Source organism: Aspergillus tubingensis (genome assembly GCF_013340325.1).
Source record: "Aspergillus tubingensis WU-2223L DNA, scaffold_10, whole genome shotgun sequence".
NCBI classification, from domain to species: domain Eukaryota; kingdom Fungi; phylum Ascomycota; class Eurotiomycetes; order Eurotiales; family Aspergillaceae; genus Aspergillus; species Aspergillus tubingensis.
Genome location: NW_023336284.1, coordinates 354,163 through 368,496, shown reverse-complemented (window position 1 = coordinate 368,496; position 14,334 = coordinate 354,163). Strand labels below are relative to the sequence as shown.

At 51.1% G+C, this 14,334-nt stretch overlaps 3 protein-coding genes across 3 annotated transcripts; all 3 read right to left on the bottom strand.

Moving 5' to 3' along the window:
* Positions 1 to 564: 564 nt before the first annotated feature.
* Positions 565 to 2,413, bottom strand: AtWU_09210 (uncharacterized protein; the record flags this gene model as incomplete). Its single annotated transcript, XM_035504317.1, has 6 exons — positions 565 to 621; positions 671 to 806; positions 860 to 1,009; positions 1,065 to 1,113; positions 1,162 to 1,319; positions 1,401 to 2,413. 6 exons carry the CDS (start codon positions 2,411 to 2,413, stop codon positions 565 to 567), a joined length of 1,563 nt encoding a protein of 520 aa, XP_035360210.1.
* Positions 2,414 to 4,081: 1,668 nt separating this feature from the next.
* On the bottom strand, positions 4,082 to 5,297 carry AtWU_09209 (Ulp1 protease family protein; the record flags this gene model as incomplete). The annotated part of the gene is made up of 7 exons (XM_035504316.1): positions 4,082 to 4,136; positions 4,197 to 4,748; positions 4,811 to 4,830; positions 4,901 to 4,950; positions 5,034 to 5,048; positions 5,122 to 5,149; positions 5,241 to 5,297. The coding sequence occupies 7 exons, from the start codon at positions 5,295 to 5,297 to the stop codon at positions 4,082 to 4,084; spliced, it is 777 nt and encodes a 258-aa protein (XP_035360209.1).
* A 1,074-nt stretch (positions 5,298 to 6,371) lies between these two features.
* AtWU_09208 (putative Rho guanyl nucleotide exchange factor) lies at positions 6,372 to 12,261 on the bottom strand (the record flags this gene model as incomplete). The annotated part of the gene is made up of 2 exons (XM_035504315.1): positions 6,372 to 7,562; positions 7,633 to 12,261. The coding sequence occupies 2 exons, from the start codon at positions 12,259 to 12,261 to the stop codon at positions 6,372 to 6,374; spliced, it is 5,820 nt and encodes a 1,939-aa protein (XP_035360208.1).
* Positions 12,262 to 14,334: the final 2,073 nt, after the last annotated feature.

The following is a 14,334-nucleotide window of genomic DNA, read 5'->3' as shown; positions in this document are numbered from 1 at the left end:
ATTGTTTGATTGATCTTGTTTGTTGAGTTGGTATTTTCTATTATGTCCTGTTCTGTTCTTGTTGGTGCATCTTATTGTCTGCATTAGGGTTGCTGCATACTTGGTTAAGTTCTTAATACATTTGCTCACCACTCAGTCACTGAAGTCATTCCACCAACTACAACTACAATCTCATACTCAACGAACACTGATGGAACAGCAATGACGATCCATTCCAGAAAAAAAGACGCAACTAGAGACAGGAATCCTGCTCATCAACAACAAAAGAAATGAATAGCAAAAAAGCAAAAGCCAATAACACAAAACGCCCGGGCCATATGAATGAACAAAAGAAAGATAATAATGAACCGTGACCCAACGCCATAAACCCAAGCAAATGTGCCATGATGCCATGGTCTTTGAACTATCTACTAACAATACCACCCCACTTCACTCCCCTTGGGCTCAGTCCAGCTATCCTCCTGATCAACAATCTCCCTGATCTATTAAATTCATTAGCTTCTTTCCTCTTCATCATCCCAAGCAGCTGCTTACCTCCAACCTCTCCGTCACCAGCCACCAAACTCAACCCAAGACGAAACATTCCCTCCCAGTACATCCGCATGATTGGGAATATTCCGTCTACTTTATCAGTTAGCATATACTAATCTATACTGGAAGTAACACATACCTTATTCCGCTTCCGGTGAAGCGTAATTAGCCGCCCGGTGTAGCTCCATCGGTTGTCGTCGCGTCGTCGTCGGTCGTCGTTGTCGTCGGTCGAAGGAGGCGTCGATATTGTCGTATTGTCGATGGCCCACCACCATCTACATGCTCTTAGCTTCTCTTCTCTAGTCTATGTCAATAGGAAGCTACTTACCCCCAATCGGCCTCCGGCGGATCGGTGTCGTCGTCGTCGCTGTCGCTGTCGCTGTCGTTGTCGGTGTCGTTGTCTTGTCGATGTCGCTGTCGCTGGTCGGTCGGTCGTCGTTCGGCTTCGTCTCGTCTCGTTCGTCTCGTTCGTCGGGAGCTACAACGGGTTGCTGACGCTCCGAGTAAGGGACTACGACTTAAACCCTGCGTACAGGTGTGCGTCATTACCCCTCGTGGTTAGGGAACCCTCGCTCCAGAATCCTATACAATCGTCAGTATTCGCTCCACACTCACTGGTGACAGACATACCTCTCTTCGGTGCATAATGCGCCACCAATACCACAGCAGGATACACGCCAGCATCTGCTACCCGATCAGCATAACCTGGATGGTCTGTTTCCCCCAAAACAGACCAGAGCCAGTCCAGAACAGACGCTGACAAAGGAAAAGCGAGAATGAAAGGACGACTGAAGAAAGTCAAGGAGACAAACGAATGTGGGTAGAGAAGGGTAAAATGAGTGACAGGAACGGGGAGGACAACGACTCACAGCCGGAATCCACCACGTTGCCGGACCTTCTCTCTCAGCATGTTCCAAGCCAAGAAGACAGTGGCCGGACCCCAGCCTGGCCTCCTGGCAGCAATGCTGGCCAGGCGCTGGTACTGGCATCCGTCACGTCCACATGGCTCCGAGACAGAGTGGATGTCAAGCATCACATATGAGTCTGAACCCCAGTATGTGGTGTACTTTTCCATCTCACCCTCCTCGTCTGGCTCCGCACGAGGAGTGACTTTCCAACCCTGAAGGTGACCCATGGCCGCCAGCGGAGCCGGAAAGACATGCTCGCGCCGAACTATCCAACAGGACACAGGGATGACGGTGTCCTCTCCGAAACGAACCGACTTCACGGACTTGGCCTTACGTCCACCTGCCCCAGCCTTGACCAGAGCAGGCTTAGCAAGAACCTCGTCGATCCGCCTGAGCGCTCTTCGAGTTCGAGCCGCCATATGTGGGCTGCGAATAGCCCGGTCGGACGGACCAGAGGCTCGTTCGACTCGGGGGGAAGGGCGGGTTGTCGACCGGTGTCCCTCGGGGGACTTCTTGTGCCCCTCGACCTTGGGTGTAGCAGCCCAAGGCCGAGAGCGTGCCTGTCGAGAAGCCCGCCTTTCCTCCAAGCGAGAGGAAAGGACGGAGCCTGTTAGCGAGCGCCCTGCCCCAGTGGCAGCTGGGACAGGTGGGGAAGCAGGGGAAGGAGTGGATGGTCTCACGGAGACCGGCAGTTGCGAGCCCTGTCGCAACTGGGCAAAAGAACGGACGTCAGGCGAAGCTGACTTGCGGGGGAGGGAACGGACACCAGTCGAGACTGGCAGGAGAGAGCGGACGACAGTTCGGGGGGGCGAAACTGTCTGGAAGGAGCGGGAAGAGGTGATCTCGTAGTTCCGGCGAAAGACGAAGCGCGCCGTGTGTGCCGTGGGAAACGAAAGGAATGGCGCACTCGACTTGAACCGGTCGGCTACGGGAGCCTTCTTGTAGGGCAACCCAGGTATCCAGAGGTGAGTCATCTGAAATACCTGGTCAAAAAACGAATAAGAAGTGTAAGGGGAAGGCGAGGTGGAAGAAAAAAAAGGTACAAGGCAGCGGAAGCAGAAGCTATAAAAGCTGAGCTAAACACGAATGGGCTTGAGGGGACGCAAAGTGATAAATCACAGTACTAGCATCAAGGGACCAAACGGTGTGAGGAGGGAAGAGAAGAGAAGAGAGAGGGCCGGGGGGAAGAGGGCCATTATGTACTGGGGGGATTTACTGTCGAGGCAACTACTCTTCATGAGCAGGAAGCAGAAGGAACGCTATACAGAGAAGGTAGGAACAGCTCGTTGCCATGGTAGAATGCCAGCGAACGGCGACAATGACCACGATATAGGAAGGACCATACGAGGGAACAACAGACCGTTACCATGCAACGGGTCTCCTCCTCGAGGAGAAGGTAGGGAGTGCTCTGTATAGAGACTCTGGAAGCTCACGGAGTAGAGCCAGAAGCAGCACGACGACTATACCATCCTCCCGGTTACATGATATACCTACATAGGGCACGCACAGCAACATATCAGGCCAAGTCAAGCCAAGCTCATGTCAAAGCAGTTGGCGTCGATCCCGCGTGTGTAGATCGACAGCCCTATAGTGGAGACAGCCCACTTCGTTCACTACAACAGATTCATGAGTCTGATGTAAGGAAGGAACGTGTTTCCTGGGAGACGGGGTGGGAGGAGGTAGTGAGTGAGAAGGAAGGAAGGAGGATGTGAGGGGGAAGGGTAAACAAGCTACCTTAGGAGATGGGTATGGCTGTCTTGGTGGGCAGTTTTTATGGTATCATGGTGTAGTAGTGAGTATAGGGTGGAGTATCTAGGGTTGGGAGATTGCATAGTAGTAGTAGTTGACAGTAGTGGTGTGGTTTCATGGGCCGTTGGCTGCGCGTTCATTCTCAAGTTATTTTTATAGTAGTAGATCAACATGAAAAATGGAGTGACAATGTCAAAACTACTGTTGATATTAGATGGATCATAGTAAATGGGAGGAAGTATGAGTCTGCTGTGAAGCAGTATGATACGTTAAAGCACTGGCTGCGGTAGACTAAGGCAATTTCTGGAAATCAGAGTGAGAGATTGTTATGTGCTCACAGTTCTACTCAGTATATATATCCGTATGCGTGTCTCTTTGGTCAGAGTGATATAGTATGATATTAACTGAAGAACATGGTAGTAATATATATAGTATTCAAGACATACTAAACAAACCACCACAATAGACATATTAATTCAACCATGGCGCAGGTAACGTAAGTAGTCCATCCAAACACAAACACGCGAGTCGGAAATGATCAGAAACAGTGCTTAAGCTAGAATGCAACAAACTAAAGGCAGCCATCATAGTCGAATGCACGTCTCTCATTACCCCATATCATATCATAACATAAAAATGCAACAATCAATAGGAAATGCTGCCCGAACTAATAACTAGAAGAACAATAGAAACACAGCGCAAGTACAGCAGAGACAATACAAGAAGAATGCGTAGCCAGAAGGGCTTCCAAGGCGCTATCACGCCCGAGTTCCCAGCACAACCAAATCAATCCCTCTGGCTTATGTATGCAGTATCCGAGACCTGGTATCAACAACTCCCAATGTACAAACCTTTCCGACGCCGACCCTGACTTGTTCCAATTGATCGTGATATCATTCGATCCGTGGAGGACTGGTCGACTTCTTGCCAAGGGGGCTTAGACTCGCTCTGCACTTAATTGTCAGTACTAGATCAGGCGAGTCTTCAATATTAGCAATAATCACGTACGATCTTCGTCTTTCGCCCTCCTTCCGGAAGCCTTCTATAATCTTGGCCATTTCCTTGCGTCCCGACCGAGCATCAACCTTGCGCCCACCAAGACTCATGCTGACCTTCTCATTGGCGTTGGCAGTGAGCAATCTCTTCAGTAACAAATGGCGCATGCTCAAACAGACGAACACGCCACAGTCGCTCCCATTCTCTTGTACTGGCGAATCCTCCAAATGAACGTAGTTAATGGGTCGTCCAAGTAATGCCGCGAATTTCATTGTCACCGTCCGGGCTTCCCAGAAATTGCCCGGTGGCAGCGAATCATAGTGAAACGCTATCCCGTCCACAATCGAAATCAATAATAATGACCAGTGTGTGCCTCCCTCTGCTTCCGTGACATTGCGACAATCGTTGATAGGGAGGAAGACATGCGTAGTTCGAGAAAAATCGGGAAGCGCTTCACGCAGAGAATGTGGGTTTGGCGTTTGCAGGATCATGAATGACATGCTCGGTCGAAGGAGGACGATGTTGGAGGACCTATATTGGACGAGGAATTCGTGTTCAAGGTATCTACCATTGTTGATCTAGTGAGCCCCATGGACGGGAACTTTTCAGGTAGGCAGGTAACTTACTCCTCCCAGAAAGAGATGACCTATGATCATGATTCGATTGTTAGCTTCCCATGTAACGGTAGAGTAAATCAATAGTAGCATCTCACGAACATTATCGGTCAGCCAGTCATTCTTCAGCGACTGCATGTCCCCTCGTGTTACTGTATCCGTTTGTTAGAGACCGGGATCAAGGAGGAGTCAAACGGCGGTGGATTTGTATCTTTATTCTGACAGAGTAACGTACATCGGACATCATGATCTATCAAGTTGAAGCATTAGGATTCATCTACATCTCTCAACATGCAGTGTGGAAAGAAAGCGAGAGAACTTACAACTTAGATACGCATCATCTGGGTTCAACTACGCCACGTTTAGTCTGTTTCGCAAGCCGACAAGACCCCGCACATGTCAAGGGCAAAGGACGAGGGACAGAGAACTCCCGTTGACCTACAGTGTCGCCAAATCGTCTCATCCTCCTTTGTAATTTTCCCAAGCCGCCGTCACGCATCGTGTTCACTCCAAGCAGATTATACTGGTCGCTCTGGCCGTCGATCTAATTGTTCGTCCACCGAGGTTCCGAAGTGTCGAGGAATAAGGTTCCGATCACAATCGACAAGGAGGGAGACAGGGCTCGAGAAAGGCTATATATGGGTATCCTTGGGTGATTGCGACAGCCCGCAAGACGAATGAGTAGACGAAGGCCTAGGCAGGGGATGTTGGTATTCGTCTGCCTGGTCCGTGGGTCTCCGTGGGCGGAGGATCAATAGAGACAGGTGGGAATCGGCTGGTCGATACGATCCCCGGCTGTGGTGCTTGGATCACATACGGCAGGACGTCGGGGGTCAACTGCGAAGGGTAGAAAATCAGAGCAAGGGAGATGATGCTAGTTCCAGCAATTGACGAACTGGGGGAAATGGAGACGATGGCCGACGAGCGAAGGTGCAAGTTCCTCGTCGGCCGGCGATCCTCATCAGCCATTCTCAGCCACTCTGGGGAAGGCACCGCCAGACGTCACCTGTGGCGGTGCGCTCACGTGGTTCAGCCCTGTTACGATAGCCTATTTTCTATTCCACTAAGGATATCGAAGATGCATAGATTGTTGGGTAAACATGGGTTCTATATATGAAGAATAATATTGTAAGAGGCACACGCTAAGCAATTCATTCACTTCAAGCAAGGGGTATCTAAAAGTACATCTTAACATCTTTCGTCCGACGCAACAATTGTCAGGAAAGTAATATCAAACTCTCCTGGAGCACACATGGTCACCGATCTTCCATCCAGTCAGTCCGGAGATTCAACATTCAACATAACATCAAATCAGATAAACCAGATAGTTCGCCAACACTATATCCTACCCGACCCGCTGAACGTAAGCAAACAAAGAAACAACAGATTATAAGGCAAATGCTAGGTAGCGCGCCGTAGAAGACGCCAGGTCAACATGGGCCAAAAACAGAGGGTGACGAGCTGGTAAACAGAGCTCGTTGGGGGCCTAGGCCCCTGCCAAAATTGGCGCACGTTGTCAGAAATTTTCCCGTGGGAAATATAATGATAAAGGACGTTGATTGCAAATTGCATCTCAGGCTGAAAGCTTTGCAAAGTGCTTATTCCAAATCCATCCAACTTGATGGGTAGGGTCGTCCTGATTTTTGGCGAGCCAGAGCTCTCCTTTCTCCGCAATGACATCGAAAATCTCTCCGACCACATACGTCAGGTAAGGATAGCCAGCCTCGCGTCGTGCGCGGTCGATATTGAACTCATAGATGCTTGCCGCGAGGAAGAGCACCGCTGGCTCATGGGGAGGTTCGTTATGAGTTGGTGCGTTATCCTGAGGGTTGTCTGACATTGGCATCGCTGATGAGAAAAATCCCGAGTACCGTCCATCAGGAGACATGGGCAGCTCCTCAGCCTTTGCGCCATCGTTCCCATCACTCGAAGGACCAATAACGTCCACCAGGAACGGTGAGTCGAGACTGAGCCGGGGTAGGCTCGGGAATGCCTCGGTGGTGGAGGTCGAAGCTGGCACAGACGTGGTTGAAGCGCTAGTGATCTGCTGCAGCATCTGACTTCGTGGGATCTCGGCCGTCTCATGCCCCGTACGGCCCGAAAAGGTGGAATCTGCCCGGTGGCGGCCAGTGGATACCTGAGATTGAGTATCAAAGCTGGGCGAGTGGAACGAATGACTGCCATTGCCAAACTCTTGAGACACCTTGGGCGAATCCTCCATTGTCGATCCCACGCGCGTACTAACACTATTGACCGTAGAAGGCCGCCGCGGCGAGCTGATGGTGGCCCCTGTTGAAGGCGTATTGAAGTTGACAAGGTTGACAGTATCAGCAAGCAGGGAGCCATTGCAGATGCCCAGTGATAGGACCTGCGATTCAGAGAAGTTGAAATTGCAGGACCAGTCTTCCACGATCTTCTGGATGTCTTCCGGAAATGACTCGAATAGAGAACCAAGCTTGTGCTGTAGCTGCCGGAACCAAGTAGTCTGTATGTGCACGAAGTTTTTGAGACACGCCTCCATCAGTTTGGCAGTCAGGGCGTAGAGCTTTGGAAGCTCATCCTTGAGGGTCTCATTGAGCGCCACAAATTGCTCTCCTTGTTCGGTAGTCTTCTTATCAGGCTTGTCACCTCGCTCTTTCGCGCCTTTGAAGCGGGCATAGTCCATGAGGCGCTTATCGCGCTTTCTCATTACTCGTTGAGGACCATCGTGGAGCTTGAGCAACGTGACCATCGGGTCAATGACACTCTTTCGCACAACCGCAATCTGTATGATATTCACGAATTAGCTATGAAAGCACTACCAAAGGGGTTAGAGTCTGGGAGGCTCCACTTACGTGTTCAGGCAATGCCACGGTCATTATGTCCGCAACAGTGGTCTTCAACTCACGCCACCTTCCTTCCAACTCTGCATAGTTAGATGGCGAAACATTGACGAACCCTTGGATCGCCTCAACGAATTCATTGAATCCGTCCATGGAGGTTTGCACCTCACGTGTATACATTTCTGCGTCGCGCATGACAAGTTGCAATTGGAAGAAGTTGTCTCCAAACTTCTGGGCCAGTGTATCGTATTCCTTGTCCTCGACCATGTCAGAGAGGCCGACCTGCTGCCTTAACTTCTCGGTACGTCGCCCGAAAGCCTTCGACAGGCCTGCCCTCACATCGGACTCTTTGCGTTTGCGGCCGACCACCTGCCCCACCAGGTCTGCCCGTTTCTTCATCTCGTTAATACGCACAGAGATATTAGTGACTTCCTCCAGGGCATTGACAAGTGCCGGGTGGTCGGGATGGTCGTCGGGCGTGGAGTCGAGCAGTTCGGCCAACAGAAGGGGATATTTCAGAATTCTTTGCACTGGCTTCACCAGGAGTGAATCCAAGTCCCACGCCGTCGTTAGGTCTGAAGCCCAGTCTCGGCACTCTTTGAGCCAGATAGCAACCTTAGGGTTGCGCTGCAGTGTCTGGAGCTTCTTATTAGCAGCATCGTGATTTTTCAAATAATCCGCATAGACCTTCTCCATGTAGCTCATTTGATTCATGAAGGCTTGACCAATGTATGTCATCTTATCTTTGTCCAGGTCGGATATGCCCGCCGTGCTCGAATTCTCGGAGTCAGTCCTAGAAGTGTGATGGCGGGCACTACGCTTGCTACTCCAGCGTTGGGACTTGGGCATCACGTAAACGCTCTTAGCTGCCTCCTTCAGTGCATCTTGGAACGCCATCGAGAATTGCACGACCTGATCGGAATTCGCAAATAGAATCTTGACGTCCTCCGAGGAAAGATCTAGACAAGAACTCGAGGTTCCTTTGTAGATATCGTCGACGACTTTCATGTCTCGTCCGAAAGTGTACTCTGTATCGACAAGTTCCTTGATCACATGCCGGCGCTTTTTGAGCCGACGTTGCTCCGGAGATGGTGATTGTGCCTTAAGGCGGGATGGCTCTGATGTTGAAGGAACCAGCGAGGTGGAAGACGAGTCAAATGTTTGGGGAGACGGTATAGGGTCCAGCCTGCGAAGAGAGGAATCCTCGCTACTACCAGTGCTCTGAACAGGATCCAATGGCGCAAAGATGCCAGATATGATAGTACTTAGGCGTTGCTCTGTGACATTGACATTTGAAGGCGGTTGCATTCGCTGTTGCGGGGCGACATTCAAGGTCGGTATGTCTTCGTCTGAGGGCTCAGGGACCGACGGCAACTGCTTTTCGTGGGAGTCAAGCTCTTGAGGCTGGTGCACCTTGATGGCCAGACCTAATCCTTCATCGGCCTCTTCTGAAAAGGAAGATTGATGATTCGGGGTAACCAGCCGGGGAGTTGTAGCACTATCATGTACAGGACCTGAGTCGCCGCTTTGTGCCTGCAAAGCAGACTCATCCTCAGCAGCAGCCACTTGCATCCAGTCCATGATCGAAGGGGAGGCATGCTCCCAGTCGTCACGCAAAACTAGACTTGCTGTATGTCCCGGCCGTTCCAAAGCAGGAGGGTCCCGTATACGAGATACAACAACCGGGTCATCAGTTAGACTGTCGGATCCCTGATCTGCCTTCTTATCCGAATATGTCTGTGATGGCTCCGGAGAGGCGCGGATTGCTGGCAACGGAAGCCCATGACTCCTGCCATTTGCCAGCTCCTGCAGATAGAGTTGTCCAACCCTCTTCGAATCCCAGCCACCGAGTCTTGCTAAGCTGGAAGCGTTAGAGAATGCAAAGCCATTCGGGTGAGATATCGCTTCTTGTCTCCCATCATTTGCGCTTCCCTTCTTTGGAAATGCGGAGCGCAGTATTTGATGGTCGGTTATCGACGGGGTGCTCGAAGATGCAGAGCAGGACTGGGTCGCGACCTCACTGTCCTCAGTGCACTGTTGTAGCTGGGAGAAGTCATCTCCACTGTGGTCGCATTGCTCGTCGACGGAGTGCTGATTGCGAAGGGATGAAGACCAAGAACTCATGCTCCAACGATTAGATGTCTCGCCGTTCATCGGACCATGTCGCATGTAAATATCACATGACTCCGGGTTATCGCTGCTGTCTGCTTGATCATCGAAAGCGAAAGCATTTCTTAACCTAGTAGGCAAGGCATCCCTCTCATCGTTCTCGGAGAAGCTACACTCCTGCTCATCGCATGACGAGCTGCTTGGACTGGACTCGCGAATATTCATGATCTGACTCAACAGAGTCCTGTGAGAAGTATGTAAGTCTTGTCGTGACAGCTCAACTTGGGGCTCGGTATCGAAAGCAGTCACATGGGTCTCGTTAGACTCCGAGGTAACATCAGACGCGGGGGGAGCGTGAGACTTGGGCTCATATGTCAAGTCCCTTTCTATTATCGCTGCGTGTCCCAGAGTTGGGGAATCCATGGTCATTAGGTGTGCATCAGAAGTGCCGTCTGCATTCTCCAGTGTAGTAGGGATGTCAGTGTCGACATGGAGCTCGGGTAGTGGCAGAGAGTCCTTCGTTTCGGGTACCTGGTCTACCTCCTCAGTCGGGGCTTCTGCTGCCTCCTCAATGACGGTCGCGTTATCCTCGGCGTGGGGAGAAGGCTGTACTTCACTCTCCGTGGGTTGCGGTGGTTCAGGGGTGGATGCGCGAGCGAATTCAAGCTTATCTTCCTGGGCATTTGCTTGACGTCTGAGTTCAGCAGCTTTCTCCTCTTTTCGCTCATTCTCCTCGACGGTACGGTTGAAAGCCTGTTGTATCTTCTGTCGCCTAGTCGCGAAGTCGACATGGCCGAGCTCCGGCAATCTTCGTTCGCGCGCCCTGGAGTTCCTGTATTCCCGGTCGCGGTTGATCTGCCTCTGGAAGTTCGATACCGTTTCGACTACTTTCGAACGAGACGATTGAGTATGTGCTATAGGCTGGCGTGGTCGGGAGCTGCGTAGAGGGGGTGACTTTTTCGGGGGAGGAGCGGCAATGTAGGCTTCTAATAGCGCATTTCTTTCAGGAAGCTGCTGGCGCGACCGACCATGAGCCATTTCCCGCTTTGCGCGTGGTGATGCAGCATAACCTGGTAGTTGATCATTTTTCGGCATATCACGCGGTGATTTGGGCGAGGGTTTGGGAAGGCGGCTGGTGCCTTTTGGTGGCAGATGGACTTGAACGGCAGTACGGTTTCCGGAATGAGTGCCGGCTCTTGAAGGGGGAGGAGACTCGTCTGAAACGGAAGGCGAGTTCAAGCGGTGGGATGAAATCGGAATGCGTGATTTTGGGGTATGCGGGCTGTTGTCTGGGCATGCTTGGGAATTGGCCTGCAAGGGGGCCGGGACCGCCATGTGGGAGTCAGGAGGGTTCGCTCCCACCTCGACCGACCAATTTCCAGGAATATCACTCTTCGTCCTCCGGTGTGTGTTTGTGTTTGACCCTGTACTGACGGACTCCAAAAATGGTGTGCGTCCTAGGTACCACGCAGTGGGTGTCAACGGCGTCACACCAGCCGACGGATCGAAAGGGTCTAGGAAAGCTGGATTCGGGCTAGGAATGATCCCGTCAGAACCTCGACGCCGTATCGTCGACGAAGTTCCATATCCAGGAATCTGCGGACTCGTGTCGATTCGAAGCGGTTCGCCAAGGGTAGGTCGTCGAGGGATCGCGTCTGAGGAAGCGAAGTTACTCGAATGATTGTCATCAATGCTAGCCGTCCTGAGTGAAGCTGCAAGAAGGTCTGGCGAAGACTCTGTGTCGAATGCACTCCTAGGTTGCCAGTGGCCAGACTGTGGCCTCGACGAAAGGTTGGGTGTTTCGCGCTGGCGAGGGAGGGCTCTAGATTGCGAAGAATACTGGGTAGGACTGGTCGGGCTGGCAGCTCTCGAGGTTACCCGCGACCGGACTGAGGATGTGGAAGGAACAGGAAGGACTTGGTCGACGTTGTTGTTGAATTTGTTGATAAGATCTTTGAAGGATGTCTGCCCCGATCTCGCCGCCGAGGCCCGCACCGATGATCCCCAGGCAGGTTCGTGCCCAACGCCTTTATATGATGAATCGGAAGCGGAACGATACTGGCCCAGACTAGTATTCGTGGATTCGAGCAAGTGTATCGGTACTGAAGACACACGTTGGAAAGGTTTCGGGGGGTGGTTATCTGCGGCTGCGTCACTGCCCACTTCCACCATGGGATGACCGCCGCTCAGGTCGAGATCTTGCTCGTCGTTTGCGGCCACGGTGGGCAGGTGTGGGCGATAATAGTCGTCTGGATCAGGTGAAGACCGATCGTAACTGTTGGGATGATCTGCCGGGGGTATGCTGGTAGGTGTAGGGAAAGGTTGCAGGTTTGTGAGACCCGGCTGAGTGGGATACGCTTTACCGGACAGAGGAACAGGAGTGGAGGACAGGGCGGCTAGATGGTCTTCGCGAGAGCCATTCGACAGGGCGTCATAGAAATAGTCGGTGGTGCTTTGGGAGGATAGGCGCTGGAACTGACGGGGGCTGCCGTCAAAGAGGCCAGAAACGTGCTCGACATCACCCTCGGACATCTTGCATTCTTCAGGCAGAGAATCAGCGGGATGCTCCTTTGTGTATTTCTCGAAGAAATCATAATGATGGGGAATTAGAAAAAGAATGAAAAGGGAAAGGAAGTACCCAGCAGATTGGTTGGCTGTGATTGCTCCAGTTCAAGGGTGCTAATCTTGCGATGCGTTGTTCACAGCTGGTAGGTCACAGATGCTATTGCAGGTTAACCGGCCAGAACTACAAGGCACAATCGTCACCGGGTAGTACCACCCGAGCACGGCGTCATATTTGAGATCAAATGTGATCACCAAGCCAGCAGTGGGGGACGATCTTCGACCCGTCTGCTAAGGACCGGAGGAATTGTCCCACTATTGACCAACCCCTCCAAATGGAAAAGAGGCGAAGGAAACCGAAGCCCGATGGATGATTATCGGGACAAGTTCCAGGGGAGGGTGTGGTGTGAACAAGGTAGGGTGGGAAGGTAAATTCCGTTGGGAAGGACAACGACTAAGAGGAACAATGACACAGCACAGGCGGAAAGAAGGAAAAGGGAACCCTGATGACAGGCCCAAGTAAGACGGGCGGGACGAATGTTTGCACGGCGTCTAACAGGGGAGTGAGGAGGAGGAGTAGGAGGGGGAAAAGCGAAAAGGTCCGTTACAAGCGGGTCGGAGGAGGGGTTTGCTGAGGTCAAAGTGACAGGGTAAGACTGCAGTAATAATAATATAATAATAATAAGACGAGGGAAAAAGAAGGAAGGAAGAAAAGAAAGAAAGAAAGAGTAGGGAAAAGAGAACGGGGATGACGAACAGGTAGGGTCAGTAGCAACATGATACTCATCAAATAGAAATCATGGGCGACGAGCCCAGAATCGGCCTGATGGTCCTGTCGATTGAGAAGGGCTGCAGGTGGGCCAACAACCAGCAGCCCTGTTTGAAAGTGTCCGTGTTTCTACTTATTTTTATTTTTATTTGGTTTTTCCGTTTTTATTTTTTTTATTTTTTATTTCTTAATTGTTTTATTCTTTTTTTTCGATCTAGTTTTAGCAGGTTAAGTTACTTACGATGGCCCTCCTACTAAGAATTACTCCATACTAAATTGGGTATTAATTAGTAGCTGCGACAGTTTTGGGTGTGGGTGCGGAGAAGGTGGATTAGGGGCCGGCGAACAAATTAATTAATTGGAGGAGGCAGAGGAGGGGGGGAAAGAGGAACAAGAGAGAGAGAGAGAGGGACAATCGGAAAGCTGGAGCCAACCCAAGGATGCATCCTACGGTTAACTATGGATGTGCAATAAAGCGATGATTCTTCAAAATGACACAACTAAGTAATAAAACCAACCCAAGCTAGCCGAGAAAACCTCAAGACGAATGGATCGTACACAAGACATCGAATGAGAAAAGGGAAAAGAGCAGTGAAAGGGTAAGTAAAAGAGGGTCTCAATGTCTGATGCCCATTCAGTCTCATTCCCCCTCCCCCCTCCCACTCAGGCCCGAAAAAATGGGCCTGTACATCCGAAAGGTTCTGGCTTCGCGGGAAAGCTCCATCAAAGGAAAGATTCGCTGTGTACGGTATTGTCAATACCTGAAACTCCTGGCCACTTACTAAGTACTACGACCTGTTCGCTACGGAGAACGGACACTAGCCGGCGGTCTAGTCCAGGTCTTAGATCTTTGAGAGACGGCTTAATGTGCTTAGATGACGAAGCAGATTAAAGTTGATAGATAGCCGACTAGTAAACTCATTCATTCGCTTGAATAGTTCGAGAAAAGTCGGTATTTGATCCATCTTGTGGCCACATCCTGGCCTTCCCTGTATGTAAATTGTAAACAGAGATAACAGCCCCAGGGGGGGATCAGACTGGCAAAAGTTGAAGATCTATCTACTATCTAGATCACCATTTACTGCCGATCCCACCGATTAGTGGCCGGCTTTCCCGCAGTCTGCATTTAGTGAGGCAGAAGGAAGGGCTATATGGTGAAGGGAAAGACCTATCCGCTGCGAGGCATGCTAGCGCCTTATCAGTCTTCGGATCAGGAGACGTTCTAGAGAAGAAAATTTCTTCTAGATCGTTTGACACAAGGGAAGGAAAGGGAA